The sequence below is a fragment of the Ambystoma mexicanum genome, chromosome 7p, assembly GCF_040938575.1.
Source record: "Ambystoma mexicanum isolate Mex_15411 chromosome 7p, UKY_AmexF1_1, whole genome shotgun sequence".
Taxonomy (NCBI): domain Eukaryota; kingdom Metazoa; phylum Chordata; class Amphibia; order Caudata; family Ambystomatidae; genus Ambystoma; species Ambystoma mexicanum.
The window spans coordinates 220,651,875-220,671,777 of NC_090939.1; the positions used below are offsets into that span (position 1 = coordinate 220,651,875).

The following is a 19,903-nucleotide window of genomic DNA, read 5'->3' on the forward strand; positions in this document are numbered from 1 at the left end:
AATGCGATGACTCTTTCTGCTGCTTGTCCCCTTTCTCATGAGTGGAAGAGTGTTTCCCTGATGGTTTGGCCTTTTCTGAATCTTTCGACGCTTGGCGTAGAGATTCGGGGGTACTGTCTCTCTCTTGAGTGTGCACTTCGGAACTCGGAGGAGGATGCCCAACGGGCTGCCGGAGCTGACTTCTGGTGTGCGGCTTGGGGGTGGAGGTCGGATTCGTCTTCTGACTAAAGTACCTCCGTGACTTTGGGGAGCGAGGCACTCTTGGCAACTGTGGACGGCTGCCGTGTGTCGTGCGGCGATCACGATCTGGAACGCCCAGAGGACACCGATTCCGCGGACCGCTCTCTACGTGCCTCTTTCTTCCGAGAACTCGACACGTGTGTCGAGTCTCGGTTGGCCTTCGTGTGTTTAGGTGTAGAAGTAGTTTGGGTAGCGCTCGTGTCGCCAGATATGTTCCCCATAACTGCCCTGCTGGACAATCCTCTGAGGTCGGGGAATAGCGCTTGGGTGTCTTTCGACGCCCCTGTGCCCTCGCCATCCGAAAGGGCGGCATCGCTGCCATCACTGAAGGCACCCACCGCTTCCATGGCCTCGAGCTGCCTGGCGTGGTGTGCCCAACGCTTAGTGGAGTGGTCCTTGAGTGTTTTTGCTTTAAAAGGCTTGCACGCTCTGCAGTTCGCTTCGGGGTGGTCCCTCAGCAAGCAGAGATTACAGGTCGCGTGTTTGTCAACCCAAGGGTACTTGCGGTTGAACTTGGGGCAAAATTTAAATGCCGTACTCTCCATATGTCACCTTAAGGCAGCGGGCTAGTGTATGTAGGAAATAATGAGTGTTGAGTATGTTTCCACCCCCCACTCTCCCTACTTGCAGGGCCGAGGCCAGAGGCCTTCCGAGGCCCAAAGTCCGTTGTGCAGTCTCGACAGTTGCTTGTTCTTCAGACCGGCGTTGATCTTCTATGTCTCGACGCGGGAGTGAAAGAACGGGGAAATTAATATAGTTTTTTTTGCAAAATGGCTGAAAGCCAGGGAACTCCGCACAATGCTTCCGACAAGTATGGCAGAAAAAAACAATCTGAGGATCCTACACACGTGAGGGATCATGGGTACAGTGGACGTCACACTAGGGATAGTATTACTGGCACACCCTTTTTCGAGTTTCGAAAAACAAACTGTAATACTCCGCAGCTTCCACCAGATGTCGGCCTATGCACAGCATGTGATGTAAGCCTCAGAAATATATATATATATATATATATATATTTGAGGCTCATATATCTGGATCATTTTTAAAGACTATATTGCTAGTCCATTTGGGCTAGGCACTCTTGATGGGTTTATAGTCATTATAGTCATTACATCGAAAACAATGTTGAAAGTCAAAATTTCTTTTTCATTACGTTTTTTATTCGAAATCGGGGGTTCTCCCCAAACCCCCCTTTTTTCTATTTTACCCCTTTTTTTACTTACTAAACCCAAAAAATATACATAAATAAAAAAATAAAACATTCAACTTTTTTTTCCGACATTTTGTTTTAGACATTTTTGTCTTTCGACATTTTTTTTTCGATGTTATGACTGCACACCCTCTTGATGTGGATAGTTTGCTTATAAGGAGACAGATGATATCTATATTGAAGTATAAAGCCCAACTCGCCCCATTGATTAGGCAATCGCCCCAATAATTAGGCAATCACCCAATGATTAGGCAATCATATTGTTTGCCAGGAGGCTTCATACAAAGCCAAAAAATATTTTCAGGAATAAGATTTTACTTGAATGTATCCTTGGTGTTCCTCCATAGATTACATTTAATTCTAATAGTTGCATGTTTGCATCTTTTAAATAATTTTTTAACAGACTGTCTCCATCCCTTTGGAAGAGAGTACATTTGTGTTGTTTAGGCCAGTTTTTATGGCGTTGATTTAGTAGGCATATATTTTCCAACTTTAATATTAGTGATAAATTCATAGATTCAACTACCCTTCTACTTTTCCGTAATTCCTTTTTTTCTTGGTATTTACCATATAATCAAAATTATATTTTCTACTGAGATGTTTCACCTTTTTGTTTATGAATTCATCTACCTCTTAAACAATAAAGACAGGAAAAGCCTCCAAGTCAAAGGCTTGTAATTATTTTTCATATCTAGTGTTATTAAACAATTAGTAATATTTTTGGTGAAAGCCTTGATTGTCGGAATTCGCTCCTAAGATTAAATTCCTCTTGAATTGACAATTATATGGGTCAAATCTTTTATAATAAGCAGTTTAACCTTAAGATCAATTTGTGCAATTAATATACTATGATCACTTAAGGTGGTTTGTTCAGTTTCAAAATCTTTACAGTCAGTAAATAGATCATTTGACACAAGTAGGTAATCTATGCAAGATATGTGTGTGTTACTTTTCCAAGTGTATTGCTGAGGAATAGCTCTTTGGAAGTTCCCATTCAGCATTTGCAGGCCCAACCATCCAAAAACTGGACCCATTTATCATCGTTCAAATACTTCTGTTCTTTTGTCTCTTTACTGTTCTTTTGGTCTTCCTCTAGATCATGTTGACATGCTGAATTACAATCTCCAGCTATTACTAGATCACTTGCTGTTTTATCTGTACATGCACCTTCCTGAATGTCAATTATTTGCTCCAAGAAGATGACTACATTGGAATGTGAGGAGTTCCAATAAAGATCAATAAATATCAATCTTTCTTGTCCATCACCATCAAGCTTGATTTTTACTGCCAGAATCCCATAGTGTTCTTTCGATATTAGTTGGGATTCTGTCATAAGATCATATTTTATTCCAATAATTAGCCGACCTGGCGGTCGAGCACCGCTAGAATATGTGGCCTCCTGCTGATATGTTTTATACTCATCGCATATTACAGGTGATGTCAGCCCAAACTCTTGGAGGAATAAAACATTCTTGCTCAATTGTTTACCTAGATCCTTATTATGCAATAATAAGAGATAAGAATGGAAACACCATTATAATAGAAGTGTTTAAGACATCTCTGTTAGGGAGAATTCTCATTCTATGTCTAATTTCCCTTACCTATAGAGTCCCCCAGCAGCTTTGCTGGATTTGAAGGGTTTGTTTTTTTCTCCTGCTAAGAGTGTGACTCTTCTTCCCACTCTTAGGCATATTTGCTATGTGTGTCCTAGGCTATTTTTTGTGTTTAATGTCTATGGGGTTTATCTCACCCGGATAGAAAAATCTCCACCCGGACCGTGATTTAAAGGAGCATACCTTTTATTTGTTTGGCAGCACCGCGGCTGGTTTAATCCCTGGGCAGTGCAGTAACCCGAGCCTTCCTCCATGACGAGAGTCTCTCTTCCTCTGCTGGATCTCCTGAACTGCAGGAACTGCCAGGAACAACCGCCACCGCAGGAGCCTCTTCTACATTTTAAGGTACTTTGTTCCGCCAGGCCTCCCTTTTCGTTTGGTAGCACTAGAGGTGTTTTAAATCCTTTACCTACCTGCTGGGTTGGCCGCCCCTATCATCTAACATTGTCTTTCACCTTCTGCATCCACTTTTTCGAATCGTTTAACAAAGACTTGACTGCAGCTACGAGAACATTTTGCTCGTGGGCTCTTTGCCCTGTACCACTGACTCTGGCACAGGCCTATTGACTCTGGTTGAATCTGTTATAACTGCCTTCTCTAGATTCCTTCTCAACTAGAACTGTGATGGTGCACCTACCTCTTATAACCACCTCTTCCTTTCCACTTTAAAAACTTGTGAAGTGCCATTTTGCTAGGTTTTCGTCTAAGTATTATACATGCCAAAGTACTGCCTTGCCTAAACTTGTTCACAAACTTATTGGGAAGTGTTGCTAGGGTGCCTAAGAGTATATTCCTGTATAACTTGTTCTTTCCCTCCCTTGTGAGAAATTGCTAGAGTGCCATTTGTGTTTGGTTTTCACTGTGCCGTTTTGCTCAGTTTTCACACCTGCTCAAACGTGTCTACAATTTAACCAGGGAGTTGTGTATACTTTTCTTGACCGATTTTAACTTGCTTTAATAACTGTGATTTATGTGTTGAACTAGAAGTGTGTAAAATAAATATATATTCTTTTTAATAAAACACTTTGGTCAGTGTTTCCTTGTACCATAGCGCTGTAGCCCTATTGTGTAAACCCTGAATACTGCTCATCTCCCTCTTGAGATAAGTCTGACTGCTTAGCCACAGCTACCAACTAAATCTTTGTGGTACAGGCTGATACCAAAGGGGATTTATTGCTCATATCTGTAGTCTTAATCTTCTGTAGTGCTCCCTGAGGGAACTGCGCAGGATTCTGCCTAACACGCCTTTCAGCAAGTTTATAATGTTCCCTGGACAACATGCATGGTGACCAGCACCAGTCCTCAGACATCTTTTTGTTTGTTATATACGTAGGTGCAATTAGGCAAACAGTAGGCTGCATCAGGTGTTCAACATGACAGCTTATCCTTAGTACTTCATTCTCCCAATAATTCTGAGAGTTTTTGTTTTTTGGCAAGGTCTTATTATAGGTGGTAATCTTTGAATCATAAAAGCACCATAAGCCATATCCCATCTGCCTTAGGAATTCACTTTCTTCCAGAAGCATTTCAAAAACCACTTTCGAGGGGACTGTAATGATGACTATATCAGTTCTGTTAACATCTATAAAGTCCCCTAATGCAATGTCGTTCTATCACAATGAATAAATCTAATATATTAGAGTGGTTCAAAATGACCTGTTCAGTATCTTCTAGAACACATTCCAGCAATAGTCGAGAGGTTTCTGCTTTAGCTCCAGTGTTGTAATATTAATTGTGCATGTCCTTGCTAATATACAAAAGGTGAAGTTACAGTAGTGTTATCGCCTAGCCTCAACAATCCAGTTTGGGTTTCCACTGTACTTGATTTACTCAAGCCCGTAGCAATAGACAAAGAATGATTGATTGAGGCAATTGATTTTGGAGGAAATCAAAAATACAAATTATGTTATTGGTGCTTAGCCATCTCCCTTAGGCAATAGTACGCCCCAGTCCACATTGCTCGGGCAGATGGTTGTCATACAAGTCCAATTCACTGAAATACATCCCAACGAGTACCTGCTCTCCAGAAACTCATTCAGCAAATTTTTATACTGTTGCTCTTTCTCATCGATGTTTCTGAGACACCTGTAAAACAATGTAAAGAATATAAATTACTACCAAAATGGGAAATTAACTATTTAATCAGTTCATTGCAGTTTTAAAAAAACAGACATACCTTTGGTAATGTTCTTTAATGGCTAGGATTTCACCCACACATTGCTCATTTTCCAAATCTCCCAACAAAGCAGTCTGGAGCAGATAGCTTTTGAACAGCCAGCAGGTGGTATTTTGCGGCACCACTTTCAAGTTAATCAGGGCTGATTGGTGCCATGTGGCACCTACGTTATGTCATTAGTACAACTACCGGAACCACTGATGCCATTTCCATCATTTGAACCAGTTTCCCCCAAGCAAACACAAAGAATGGCAGAACAGTGACTAAACTAATTGCACAAATGCAAATTTTATTCGTAGTCGCCAGAAAATCAGTCCTGATCAGTCCTGTTACTGCCTCACCCTCAGAACTTGTTAAGGAAGGTAAAAGTAAAGCACCCCCCCCCCCTTGCTTCTCAATCCCAAAGCCATTGATGTCTGGATAAAATATCCAGAGTGTGTATAAAAAAATGGCCCAATGGGGATTATATCGGTCAGAACACACAGCGTGTACAGTACAAATTAGTTATCACACTTTAGAGTGTCAGCTTCAAACAGAAAGCTTCTAAGGCAAACGCACTGCGTCTGCTCGTTACATTGGGCTGTTATGTTGTTGCAACACCGGAAAGCCAAACAAACCCCCAGTCCCCAAGAAATAGTCATAGGCGTCCCTCTGCAAGAGCAAACACAGCTAAATGACCTTTTCTTTGAGCAGGTACCCACTCGAATGTCTGTAGCCACCATATCAGTCTTTGTCCCGCCCATATGGGCAACGAAATGATAGGGGATTTCTCTTCTGAACAAGAGTGCCAACAGCAACCCCAGACACGTGTTTCAGCCTTGTTGGGCCTCATCAGTGAGGTGGAGCTGTGCCTTTATGAGAACAGTGAGCAAAGTGTGGCTGCAGACTCTCGAGTGGGTACATTCCCAAAGAACAGGTAATTTAGCAGTGTTCGTTCTCTCAGAGGGGTGCCTACGACTATTTTTTTGTTTTTCAATACCGGGAAATACCAGGTCAAGGCGTAGCACTAATGAGCTTTTATCAGTCCCAAAACGTCTCAATGAGTAAATCCCAATGCAAAAATTACAGCTTTGTCAAAAATGTATCTCATTGCAATTAATTACATTGTGTGAAACAAAGGAACATAACAGGAAAATGGCAATTTACATATGAGCACAGAGCTAAAGAAGGAGTATGAGGGAGGCCGAAGAGGAATCTGTGAAAGGAATCATATTAGAAAGAACCTTAACAAAGGTTCTAATTAAAAATGTTCTCAGACATAATAAGACCGCCAAAGCCATGCTGAACGACTGAATGGCAGAGGGAAAAAGCGCAAGTGTGCACCTCTCAAAAGAAAGTTTTGCAACATTAACCACCCAACTCTAGCATCTTCTCCAGTGAGGAAATCCAAAAGAATGTTTTATGGAGGTAAGCAAGGACGTGCATATGGTGGCTTGGCAGAATTCCACTGCCAGGACACCCCTCCATAAAGCATAAGGAATAGGTTACTTACCTGTAACTCCTGTTCTGTAGCATTGTTATCTTTCATAGATTCACATACTGTTTGAATATTCCACAACTGGTTTCTTGCCCTCTGAGTGAGAAGAGAGCTTGAAAGCATTCTGGACTACCTTGTGTGCTAGTTTACAGCATGTATTTGTGAATGGCACAATGCATCTAAAAATAGTTTGTTTAGAAGTAGCTTTCCCCTTGGGCTGGCTGGGTGTTTGCTCAAGAGCCTGAGCATGATGGCCGCTGCCAGACGCAGCTCCGTCGTCCACGAGCAGGCCCACAAGCTTTACACCCTCTGGGGCTTTTCGTGTGTGGGATGTGACTGCAGCCCTGTGTGTCGTTCGGGCTGGGCAACCCCCTGGGTCAATTTGGGGTTGCTCCACCCTCAGATGGCGGAGGCCTCAGACCACTCTTGCTCCCTGCCTCGTCAAGTATATGCTCCGCATTTTACCAGCTCATGGCTCGGTCTGCCATGTCCCTGAGCCGTTGCGCAGCCCCTCCAGACTGCTGAAGTAGCACCAGTGACACAATGCCTAGGAGCCTGTGGAGTATGCTGCTCCAATAGTTGGTGCAAGTAAACTGGAGGGAAAGCCCTATGTATTGGGAAGGTCAGGTTAAGGGCATCGAAAATGCTGTTATACAAACAAGGAACTGACCTTATCCCATCAAAAATATTTATCTTGTTACACACACTGTTTTTTCCGTGTGGTGCTCTACGAACAAAAGGCTTAAGACTAGTACGCCTATGAAACAATAAATGTTGAACCCAAATACTCTGGATAGCTAATTAATTTGATATCTCAGGCTACCCCGGAGCATCGAGTGTTGCTGCCTTGGAGCAAAAGACAATATATAGAGAAAATTACTGTGATAGCTTAGTGGCTATTTATTAATTGTACAGTTATTGTTTAGCAAATAGACATGATCTCCCAAAGGAGCATTTACAAAAAATGGTACTTTCAGAAACAGAAACCATGATCATTAAAGTGCACAGTGAATTACATCGAATAGTATGGAACATACATTCTGGTATTTGACAAGAAATAAACATTTTCAAACAAAAAACCATCCACACAATGTGTAACAGAATCCACAGTCTATATAATGAGTTAAAAAGAAAGTGAAGAAAAGAAAACAACAAAAAGCAAAATCCCAACACGTCCTGGTTGTGTGTGATAGGGCAAAGCAACCAAATGCGACCCCCACCAGAGTCTGATGTATTAGTGGCCACGGCCAAAGGACCAAATGTCAAGTCCTAGGGTTTGGAGCCCAGGGCATGTGTGGTTCCAAACCAATGCCAGAGGTCAGGTCCTCCTGGTGACTTGGAGGATCAGCTGGTGGGAGTTTGTCAAGAGACCAATCCTGGGTCAACGTCGGTGGTTATATTCCTGCTGATTTTGAAAAATGGGCGTATAGCAATTACGTGTCCAATAAGACGTTTCGGCGGGCAGTGAAGGCTACCTTCATCTGGACCTGCGGATGTCGCTCTACGTGGGAAAACAGAGCAAAGAAAAGGAATCAGAAGGGGAGAGAGGGTAAGAACAAATCACCCCCAGCATCCCACCAATCTGTACATGCCTAACAATGGTAGAACACGTGAAGCACTAGTATTAAAAAGGGGAGGGTTCGAAAAAGAAGGAGACATGAAGCTGGAAAGGTTGCCAAAAGGAGAGAACATTTGGCACCTGTAGGCTGGCACTACCCAATACTTGGTGCGCCGGTGAGCTCTGGTCTGTCACCAGCTGCTGGACCTGCCCCCAGAGTGCTGCCGGGGACCTCTGGATGCCAGTTATTCTCGCTCCGCTCCCAAGGGTGCAGGAAAGTGTCCCGGGGCTTGGCACAAGCGCACCACTACATGACGCTGCAGGGATCCCTAGAGTGCTCGGTGCCTCGCCTCTGAGCACATTCAGTTAGGGCGGATGGCGGCCAATGACACCCCAGTGGGATTCCCCCGCACCTAGCCCTTGCTTGACTGTTGGCGTGCAGTAGTATTTTGCCCATGGGCCTGGGGGATGCATGCACTAACACAAGCCGTGCTGCACTGTGATCCAGCATAACGAGGGAGTCCTACACACTGCTACAGAAGGCTAGTCCATTGTGCACATTCAATATGCTCAGCTGAATACAAGAAGCAAAGATACAAGGACAGGAAGTGCTGAAAGCTTTATCCTACAGCGTAACTTACATTGTGACTGTTCCCAGTGCCACAAAAGACATTGAAAACACAAAAGGGAAGATCCATGGTAGGGATCCAATGCATGCAGCAATACCTATGGCTCACACTACACGTTCTCCATTGATCCCTGCATTTTATTAATTGGGCCATTGTTAGGGAGACTTCTCTGTTAAGGCTAATTTCCCAAACCTAGTGAGTCCCCCAGCAGCTTTGCTGGATTTTTGGGGTTTATTTTTTTCTCCTGCTAAGAGTGAGACTCTCTTTCTCCCACTCTTAGACATGATTTGAGATATCCTTTGACTTTTTAATGTGTTTAATGGGCTATGGGGTTGTAAAGGACTGGTAGGGGGTGGTATGTACTTCTGCTCTCTATATGGTAGAGGGGAGGCACAGAGGACCCCAGCCTAGATTCTCGATTCGGTAGCTATGGTCGAGCAATCAAGGCCTAGCTTCTCAGGAGGTGATGCAGGCTGGTTCTTAAGTACAGTGTAGTCCCCAAGCCCCAACAAAGGAATGTCCACACACTGTATTGGTTAGAACACAGTCTTTATATAATCAATATTCAAGGTTATGTACACTTATCATAATAACTCACTTTGTACTTAGGAAAATCAGCAATGGCAAATATATACAATTCTAAAGTGGTACCACCCTTTGTATTAGATCTCATTAAAGTGCATCAACAATACTGTAACAATGTCACACAGATCAATAGTGTGAAACCAGCAATAGAGAGAGGAGAGAAAATAAGATGGTTGAGCAATAGGCAGAATACTGGCCCCTACCACTAGACACCGTTCTGTGTGGAGATCCCCCCCCCACCTGGGCAACCTGTAAAATAAAGATATAGCACAAGCCCAGCCCATATATTGTTCTGCAAGTCTTATTCCCTCCTATAATGTTTTTACCCCCCCAATGTACCTGGTGGAGTCGAGTTCTTCGAAGAGGTGTCGACAGATCCTTCTTGAGCGACCCCCTTTCAAGCGGGAGTCACGGATCGTCGAGAGGCATCGAGAAGTGTCGAGGAACTCGGCGTTCGGCGTCAGGGAATCGACGGCCCTTCTTCAATGCCTTCCCTTTCAAGCGGGAGACATGGGGCGTCGAACGTCCGACAACAAACAGGGTAAAACGGCGTCGATGAGGCGACAGCTTCGATCCAAGCGGTGCTCGTCGACGACGGAGCGTCAGCGTCCTGCAAGGCAGAGGCGTGCGGGGCACCTCGATGACAATTGTTCTGGACCGCAAAGATTGTGGAGACGGGGGCCCAGCAAGGGCGTCGAGTCGTTCGAGTCTTTGTGGTCTTCGGGTGGCGGGAAACCCACCGGTAGGTTTCTCCTCGGCGCGTTGGTCATCCTCGACTTTCTCCGGCAGGATAAAGCGGTCGACGGTGCGGACGAGGGAGTCCTTCGATTCAAATGTTCTTAGGCAAGGAGCGGACGGCTCCGGTCGTCGGCGGCACGGCTTCAAGTGGTTCCCACGGCTGGGCAACACAACTTCGACGGGCCTCCAGCGGTTACACAGACCTGCGAACCCTGGTCGACGGCAATGGACTTCGACGGCGGCGATGTCCGGGTGCTTCACTTCGATCTCCTCGGCGGTCCCGTCTCGGGTCGGCAGCCTTTCAAGGGTCTGTCTTCCAGGGTGCTTCGGCGAAGATGGAGCGGTGCTCGATGGTCCCTCGGAGCACGGGAAGAAGGCGCCTTACCAGGTCCTCTCTCGGGTCAGTCTTCGACGATTTCGGCAGCCTTCGGATCGGTCGAAGCAAATGCAACAGAAAGTCGTCTTCTTCCAGCTGGACGTCGAGGATCAGAAGTTCCAGTTACTCTTAGAGTGGAGACTCAGCTTATGAACGCTTCTGAACAATCACCAGTGGTGAGAGGTCCCCAGATATACTATTCTGTCTCTCATCCACACTGCTGGCACACACTCAGCAGCCAATCATACAGAAGGGCATTCATGCAGTCAGTCAGCCAATCAGGCACACAGTGCATTCAGGCCACACTCCTCCCTTTCAGACACTCGCAACAAGGAATGTGGATTGGGACAAGTACCCAGCCATTCAACACTACACACAGCATTCAGGCCAGTTTCGGGCAGGGCTGTCTCAGGCTTTGTCTCTCATGCCAGAAACCAGACAACCACAACAAGGCATCACAGGGGTCTTTTACTCCATAGGGTTTCATGTATTTTTGGGAAGTGTGTTACACAGCACCCTCAGTGCAGTAACACAGGGGTGTCATAGTGACCCCCAAACATAGACTCCATTCCCTGGGACTGACTACTGTCTCCCAGGGAATGTAAGGTCACCACTGACTTTACTAGTCTTAAATTGGGAACAGAACCAGTACCAACCATCATATTGTGGAAGTACTGGTATGGGTAATTAGATTGCCCCTGGGTCTGTTTTTCGAGGGGGCACTGTGTAGTCCCCCCTCATCGAGTTTCTGGATGGTGGCAGTGGTTACCACGCGAAATATTCCACCGGAATATTTCCTATGGGATTTTCCCATTCATTTTAAACGCACCACTTTTTGGTGCAATGTTAAAGATACCGCTGGGTTATTTATTTAATATTTATTCCCCGGTTGGGTCTTTTTGCCAGGACTCGGTTTTAAAATGGCGTTTGTGTTCGCCTCTGTAACTCCAACCCAAGTCGAGCCCTTTGTTCCACTTTTTGGCAGGCTTCACCACAGAAGCCTCCAAAAGTGGTGCCACTCTGTCTGGGTCTACAGGATGTGTGGGAGGGGGGTTTAGGCACCCTGGACTGAGTTGCCTCGGCAACTCAAGTCGCACTCTTGTTTGATTGGCCCAGTGGTGAGCCGCCCGGCTCACCACTTAGCATGTTTGAGTGACAGCTAGGACTGATGAATGGGGGTCTTCGGCATAAAAGCAGGGCTTTGGGGGACTGGAACTTCAGAAGTCGGCACAGGACCAAAACATCCGAAGAGGGAGAAGCTGAGCCGACCTGCAACGACGACACCACCGGTGGAGCCCTGCTGAACCGTCTCACCACTTCCCAACGACAGAGAAGATTTTCATCCCGGAGAGTCTTCTTCCTCTGAGCTGGTGGGGATAACCAGCTCGCCCTCTTTTCGCCTTCCTGGATCCTCTCGTGGTCGTATCGCCCGTGCCAAGCACCCCGGCGGCCGGATAGCCACGCTTCACCACTACTGCGAATAAAAGGGTAGTAACCTTTTAACCGGGAAACTCCACGGCTGGTTTCTTCCCTGGCAGTGCAACGACCTTCAGCTTTCCTCCACGTCGAGATCTCCTCTTCCCCTGGATAAAGCACCGACTTGCACCCGCTGCCAGGAACTGCCGCCCCCGGTGGAGCTTTCTCACCATTTCAGGTACTGAGTCCCACCTGGTCTCCCTTGCAACAGACTGTTCAAGGTGTCTCGTAAATCCTTGACTTTCTATCCTGGGGTGACTTGGGACCTACTAACTAACTTTTCCTGACTTGAGCCAACCCTTTTTGAACTCTTTGCAACAACTCTTTAAAAGTACTATTCAACTGTGTGATCATGGACACATTCCGACTTGCTCTCTTCAAGACTGGGCCTGGCCTATGACTTTCTTGCTCCTCAGTAGATTCTGCCTTTTCTGACTTGCTCTGGTTCTCCTAAAGTGTTGGTATTGTGTATGTTCCTAATTCTACCTTTTTCCCTCCCTTTTTAATTAACTTATTGGAGTGCCATCTTAGGTTAAGCGATCACCTCTGTCTGAAAATAAGTGGTGTTTTAACTAAGACTTGTTCAATAAGTGATCATGGATGTATATATATTAATAGTGACTGTGTTTGAACTTGCTTGCCATATTAGTGTTAGTGTATTTTACAAAGTGTGTTTTTAAATAAATAATTATATACCCAAGCTCTGGTCAGTGTTTGCTTGTGCTACTGTATTTTGGTACCTATCTTGTATACTCCATATACTGTCTAACTCTTCTTGAGAGAAGTCTGGCTGCTCAACCACAGCTAACAGGTAAATCTGGGTGGTACAGACTGATACCAAGTGGATTTACTGCCAACACCTGTAGTCTTAAGCCTTTTGCAGTGGTCCCTAAGGGAACGGCACAGGTTTCTGCCTAACAGCCATGTGCACAACTCCTTGTGCAAAAAGGAATTAAAGGCATTTGGGAGTGCACCTTGTCAACAGCACTCAATTGCCTCATACTGAAGGGGGCGAATACATCAGTGCCCACGTGCGTCAGTCTGTAACTTGGCCCTCAGGCTCCTATGACATGTCCAATCAATGATATAAGCCAACAATGTCTAATATGAAAGGGACATGCTCTGCTCAACGGAAAGGATTCCTAGCAATATAGGGCACCTGTCCCTGAGGATATCTTCCCGGAGGCCGGGTTACTGGTGATCCTGACACTGTGGATACTGGCACTGGAGCCGGGAGTGCCGCCTGCATCCTTGGCCCTCTGGGAATCTGGGCCTGGCTTTGAGGAGGAGACGACTGATCTGGGCCATGCTGGATATTGGAGCATCAACCACAGAGCATGCACTACTGACCCCTGGCCGCAGGGCTATGCCCCGACCACATCCGAATCAGAGACGGAACCCACCGGTGACGAACGCCAGACCCGGGCTAAATCACAGAGGTCCATGCGGTACTCGACCAAAAGGAGAAATTACTTACTGCAATATTTTTTCAATGGATTCTTCTCCCGCAGATTCCTCATCTGATAGACATTCCCTCCCACTTCGTTGCTTTGTAACATTTTTGACAGTGGGCGTAGTGAACCTCGACCTGGCCGTCTACTATCGACCCGTCTTGCTCGGCGCCTGGTCGTCGGCTCCCGAAAGGACGTCGGGCGTTGTATAAATACCACATCACTATGCCCCCAACCTCATCCCCCCACCCCCACCCAGCACCACATACTGCATAGGAAAACAGAGAGAACAAACTGGATAATGAGCGCTTAAAAAGAAAGTAACTATAATCCTCCAAAGGAGGAATAATTGACCCAACACTACAAGTAGCATTAGAAAAACCTTTGTTCTAAGAAACTGTGGCAGGAAGATTGAGAACGGACACAGAGGACCATAACCAAGTCAGAGTGAAAGAGAAGATGCACACCAACCACCGACTTTCTGAACGGGGATGGATGGGAGGGGAAATGAATCTGCGGAAGAAGGATCCACTGAAAGAACATTACGATAAGTAATTTCTCCTTCAATGGATTGCCTTACTCCTGCAGACTTAACTGATAGACTACCAAAGCAGTAATGAAGGAGGCGGGCAGAAAGTTATACTGAGAAAGTTTGCAGCACTGCCCTGCCAAAACGTGCATCAGAAGTACGAGCCACATTCAGACTGTAAAGCTTTGCAAAGGTATGCAGCCATGACCATGTCGCCGCACGACAAATCTCCCAGAGAGGGACTCCTCTTTGCAATGCTGTGGATGCCGACACTCCCCTTGTGGAATGGGCCCTGATGCCTGCTGGTAATTCCTTTCCAGTGGCCTGGTAACATTCATCTATGCAGAAAATTATCCAACGGGATAAAGTCTGCTTGGTTATGGGCAGGCCCTTTCGGGCTAAGGAAAAGGCCACAAAGAGCCGTCAGCTCTCCAGAAATCAGCTGTTCTGGCAATACGCCCTCTTCGGGTCTAGGCGATGTAACCGTTCCTCCTGCTTCAAAGGGTGCGGAGGAGGATAGAACACCGGAATGTTGATGGACTGCAACAGGTGAAATTCTGAGACAACCTTGGGGTGGAAGCCAGGCCTTACCCCGAGTGAAACTTGGAAACTGAAATTGAGTGGCTGCATTTTCCCAATTCAGAAGGCAGATGCACTGGCTCCCAGTGTCTCAGAGGATCCTTTTCAAAAGTACTTTGTCTGGTGTTTAAGTGCATCCATGGGATGGCACCAGCCTATTTGAGTGCTAAAATCCAGCTTTACCACCCTCAGAGACAACTGCGCTCTTTAGACCAGCGAACGACCATGGTGTGAGCAAAGGTTTTTCATCCTCGGTCCTCGAATAAGGAATCATCTCTCGCTGAGCCTTCGACTTCTTGAATCCCTAACAATCTTTAGAAAAAAATGTAAAACATACTTGTTTGCCTAGTGTAGCTCTTTACCGTCAGCTCGAACCCCCTGCGACACACGACGATGAAGTATGTAACATCTCTGCGCCTAGATGCATTCGTGCCCGGTCCCCTTATGGGTTTGCGCTATACAAATTCACAAATGAAATCAACTTTCTCCTGGAAAAAACACAGGAAGGGTGGCTTACAGCACAAGGCCTGCAGTTCACGCACGCATCTGGCAGATGTAATAGCCACCAAGAAGGCTGTTTTCAAAGAGAGAAGCTGTAAGGGAGCCGCCATAAGAAAAGTCAGAACCAGATTAAGGTCCCAATCTGCGACATCGAAGGGAGTAGTTGGAAACTTATTTACATGGCCTTTCAGGAATTGTGTCATTACCGGGATCATAAAAAACCGAACCTTGATCCGGGGGATCTCTTGAACACAGACAAGGCCACCAAATACCCTTTGACTGTGGTGGGCCTGAAGAGGCCAGTGACACAAGGAACTCCATCAGTGTAGTGGTGGGGCAAGATATAGGATCAATCTCGCGTTCCCTGCACCACACCACAAATCTTCTCCATCTGCACGCGTACAAAGATCTTGTAGATGGTCTGCGTGCAGCCACCTCAAGTACTTCCTCAGAGAGGTCCGAGTCATCATATCTCATCCTCTCAAGAGCCACACATGTAGGTTGAGGCATTCTGGGGTTGGATGGAATATCCGACCTTCCGACTGGGTAAAGTGATCCGAACGTCAAGGCAACCAGTGAGGTGGACAGATCCAAGATGTCGGAGTACCAGGTTCTCCTCGCCCAGTCCGGGGAGATCAAGATCAAGGTCACTGAAAACGTCTTCAAGCTCCGGAGAACCCATAGAATGACGAGAATCGGAGGGAATGCGTAAAGGAGAGGGAAGATCCAATCCACCAGAAACGCGTTCCCCAGTGCACCGTTCACTGGGCTTTCCCTCAAGCAGAACTGTTCGCAATTCTTGTTGGACTCTGTTGCGAACAGATCCACTGGTGGGGTAGCCCAGAGAGTGAACTCCTCCTCTATGACTTCCTGGTACACATCCCACTCATGCAAGACCATGGTCTGCCTGCTCAGAGCATCCGCAAAGTTGCCCGCCAGATGAACTGTTGAGACCAAGATCCTGTACTCCAGAAACCAGAACCAAAGCATTATTGCCTTCGTGCAGAGGGGACGGGTGTGCACACCACCTTGCTTGTTGAAATAGTGCATCGCCACTGTGATGTTCGTCAGAACGATGGCATGTTTCCCCTGCAGAGATGGGGCAAATGCTTTCAGGGCTAGTCTGATGGCTCACAACTCCAGCCTGTTGATTGCCACCTGGCATCCGTCGTTGACCAAAGGTCGCTCACCTGCAAATCTTCGCAGTGAGTGCCCCAACCCTTCAAAGACAGCATCCGTGACCACTTGGGTCTGAGACCAAGGAGGCCAGAAGGGTTCCCCCGCCAGAAGACTGTTGCCGTCCGCCCACCAGGACAGGTCGTTGACAATGAAGCGGACACCCTGAGGAGATCCGAGAGAGAGCCGAGGTACTGAGACCACTGATTCCTCAGTAGCCATTGCAGGGATCTCATGCGCAGCATGGCCTCTGGCACTAGAAAAATGCAGGAGGCCATGAGGCCTAGGAGGCTGAGGAAGGAAGCCACTGGTAGAGTGACATGGTTCCTGGAACAAGTCAACCATCTGTGTCAAGCGGACTACTCTTTCCTCGGGAGGGAAGGCCTTCCCCACCCGGGTATCTAGGAGTGCTCCGATGAACTGGAGCCGCTGGACTGGTGTCATGTGGGACATCTCAATGTTTAGGGAGAAGCCCAGCTTGTGCAGCAGCAAGCAGGTGTCCTCTAAATGACTCAAGACCTGCACTACAGACTTCCCTCGGATCAGCCAGTCATCCAGATATGGGAATACATGGACCGCGGAACTCCTGAGGAGAGTGGCAACTACTGCCATGAGCTTGGTGAAGACCATTTGTGCGGAGGTAAGACCAAAGGGAAGCACCTTGAACTGATAGCGCTCATCTCCTATGGTGAACCTTAGGAACTTCCTGTGCTTTCGATGGATTGGCACATGGAAATATTTTCTCACCTGCCCCACGAACTATAATACATATAGTTCGCTAGTTGGGTCTTTCCCCATCGGCTGGAAGGAAATCCTCATACAGCCAATTGATTTTGTCTTAATTAACCAAATGGAGGATAGGAAATAGATGGGTAATATTAATTTCTAGTGATGGCTGTTTTTCCAAATTCTTACAGCACATCAATCCGAATAGTCGTTCCGTTCTGGACTACTTTTTGCCTCCAGCATAACAGAAATGGTACACACCCACTGCAGTGTAAAAGGTCAGTACACGTTATGCAGTCTTTGATGAACTATGTAACCCTCACCTGATTCCCACAGAGACGCTGACCCGAACTGGACTGCTACCGTTTCTTCTATCGTGAGGCGCAGGGCCCGGAAGATGCTCTGGACGGGGCCTCCGAATTTGGATTGCCTGGCTTGTAGAGTAAGTTTTCTGCAGGTGGAAGAAAAGGGATTGATTACCAGCTGGGGTGGATATGTGTTCCCACCAATCTCCCGTTTCTCACTCTTCTTGACCCCCAACTTGGTTTCTGCGAGCTCTCACCTTAGGTATTGTAAAGATGAGCTCTCCATCCTGCTTCAGGTGCAGGGGTGCGTAGAATCCAGTTACGTCACTGGATGGGAAATAGTTGCGAACACTGTGTTCTTCGTCTCTCCTGCGGTAGCCGTAAGTATGAGTGTCTTTTCTCCACAGGAGCCGGGGCCCAGAAACCTAAAGCTGGTAAGTCTCTTGGTGAGTATTTGTTCTCCGTGCTTAGTGCTCACCATCTATTCCTCTTATGCAGGTGCTGGGATGTAGCTGGCGTCGTAGCCGCGGTGGAGGAAGGTAAGTGAAAGAAAAGCGACTGCTTACTTCTAATGATTGTCTTTTTCTGCTTACAGGTGCCGAGATGCTGCCGGCGACACAGCCGCTGTCGCGCGTGATGAGGCACGTAAGTAAGTGGAAGAAATGTGGCCGCTTTAGAGCGGGCACCTCTAATGACTGTCCTTTTTCTGTTTTTCAGGTGCCGAGATGCTGCCGGCGTCGTGGTCGCGGTGGAGTTCGGCGAGGCCACGGATGGGTAAGGCAAGGCGGCGCGGCTGCGAGCGTTTGAGAGCGCTGCTAATCTTGTACCTTTCCTTTGCAGGATCGTCGGAGGTAGGATTGCTGAGGCCGGATTAAGGTAAGTAATTTTTAATGCTCGCCTTCTCTTTTCTTGTCTGTTTGCAGGTGTTCCGGGTGCTGGTGGGCGTGTCAGGAGCCAGGATGCAGGAGCCGACTCGGTGAGCGTCCTGCTGCTGATGCAGAATAACACGAAGCACGTGTATTCCATCGGGTGTGGTTTAAATAGCAGAGAAGTGCTTCAGTGTGTGTTCTTCCACCGGCCCCACCCAGGTAAGAAAAGAGTTCCTGAATAGAGGAAATAGTTCCTCCCAGCCCTGATGGCTGGGGACTTGAGCCAGACTGGATTGTTCTGGGTAGGTATGCAGCATGGTCAGCCTCAGGTAAGTCCACCCAAGCATTATTACACAGTTTATCAATATGAGCCCGGCGCCTATGGCGCCGGGACTGAAGTCCTTTATGAGCCTGGCGCCAAAGGCGCCAGGACACGGTCCAAAGGGCCCCTGTATGGGTCTGCTGGGTCCGGAGATGTGGAAGAAGGGTCTGCTTCCGGGGGCGCTGGGCCAGTCCTGGCTCCTCGGGAGTAGTGCTCATGACAAACTACAAGATGTGGCCTCTCTGCTACTCCATATTTCTTTTGGGTTTGAGTGCTCTGCACGTAGATGTGTTGGGTGTTAGTTAATTACAAATAACAATGCTTTGCCATCTATGATTACAAACACAACCACAGAATTTCGCTGGTTCGTTGTATGTTAACTGAATTTGTATACGTACGTATCTTCAGTGTGCACAAATGGATTACTTTGGTGGTCCTTGATCTATATGAGGAGACAACTATTTGAGCTGGTAGTTTCCTAGCAGAAAAGCGCATGGCAGTTTTTGGGATCTGACCTTGGTCATCAATCTGTTTTTTTCGATAGGTTCCCTTCCTGCATTGGCGCTAGCTAACGGGGTAAAGTAAAAACCCTGTGGCAGAAATATGGTGACTGAATACTGAGTTTCACCATAGATTTCTTCTTCCCCCTTGTTTTAGAAGACTGTCCTGATGAAAGTGGTTACACCTAAAATACACCACTGAAACCGGTAGACAGAGGTTGTCACATGATGGAGAACTAAAATACCTTCTACCTTATCATGAACAACCCTTTGCATGTCTTTTATGTGTCTGTTTGTAGCCTCACGCCCCGTCCTATTATCAAAAACTCAGCTGGACAGGGCTATGCGGTCTACATGTTATTTTTCATTTTATTTGTCTTCTTTGGAAAGCTGGTTCATCCCTACTAGGGATGACTTGCTGTATTGAAAAATCTACACTACAGCAGCACAATAACATTGTTCCGAGCCTTTCCGTTCCAAAATAATCATAAGATTTTTTAACCTGTAGAGTTACTTTGGGAAGTCTTATGCTGTCTATGGGATAGTAAAAGTAGTATGTACCCATAATAGACAGTCCGGACTTGTCACTTTTTTTTTTATGTGTGTTCTCAGTCCGTGGTGTGAACTTTACTCTTACACATTTATCTGCCCTTTTTTTCCTCTATGAGGTCTTATAGTGACCAAGGACATGCAGGAGTTTAACAACCTTGATGTTATTTTTTTTTCAAAAATGAATTCTCTGACTTCTTTTACTGTCCTCGTTTTTGTAAGTGGCACATCAGCGCTTTCTAAGGAAAGTTGTTCCCCATCTATAGAGCTAGGACAGGGATAGATAGACATTTTCCTCCCATCCTGCTTTCTTCC

At 46.6% G+C, this 19,903-nt stretch overlaps 1 protein-coding gene across 2 annotated transcripts in view; it reads right to left on the bottom strand.

Annotated features, from left to right (window-relative positions):
* TTC3 (tetratricopeptide repeat domain 3) overlaps window positions 1-19,903 on the bottom strand; it is a 2,698,168-nt gene that overhangs the window by 464,519 nt on the left and 2,213,746 nt on the right. For both annotated transcript variants that reach the window (XM_069636090.1, XM_069636092.1), the window contains exon 37: window positions 5,083-5,151. In XM_069636090.1, the coding sequence (XP_069492191.1) occupies window positions 5,083-5,151 (69 nt within the window). The remainder of the gene's footprint in view (window positions 1-5,082; window positions 5,152-19,903) is intronic.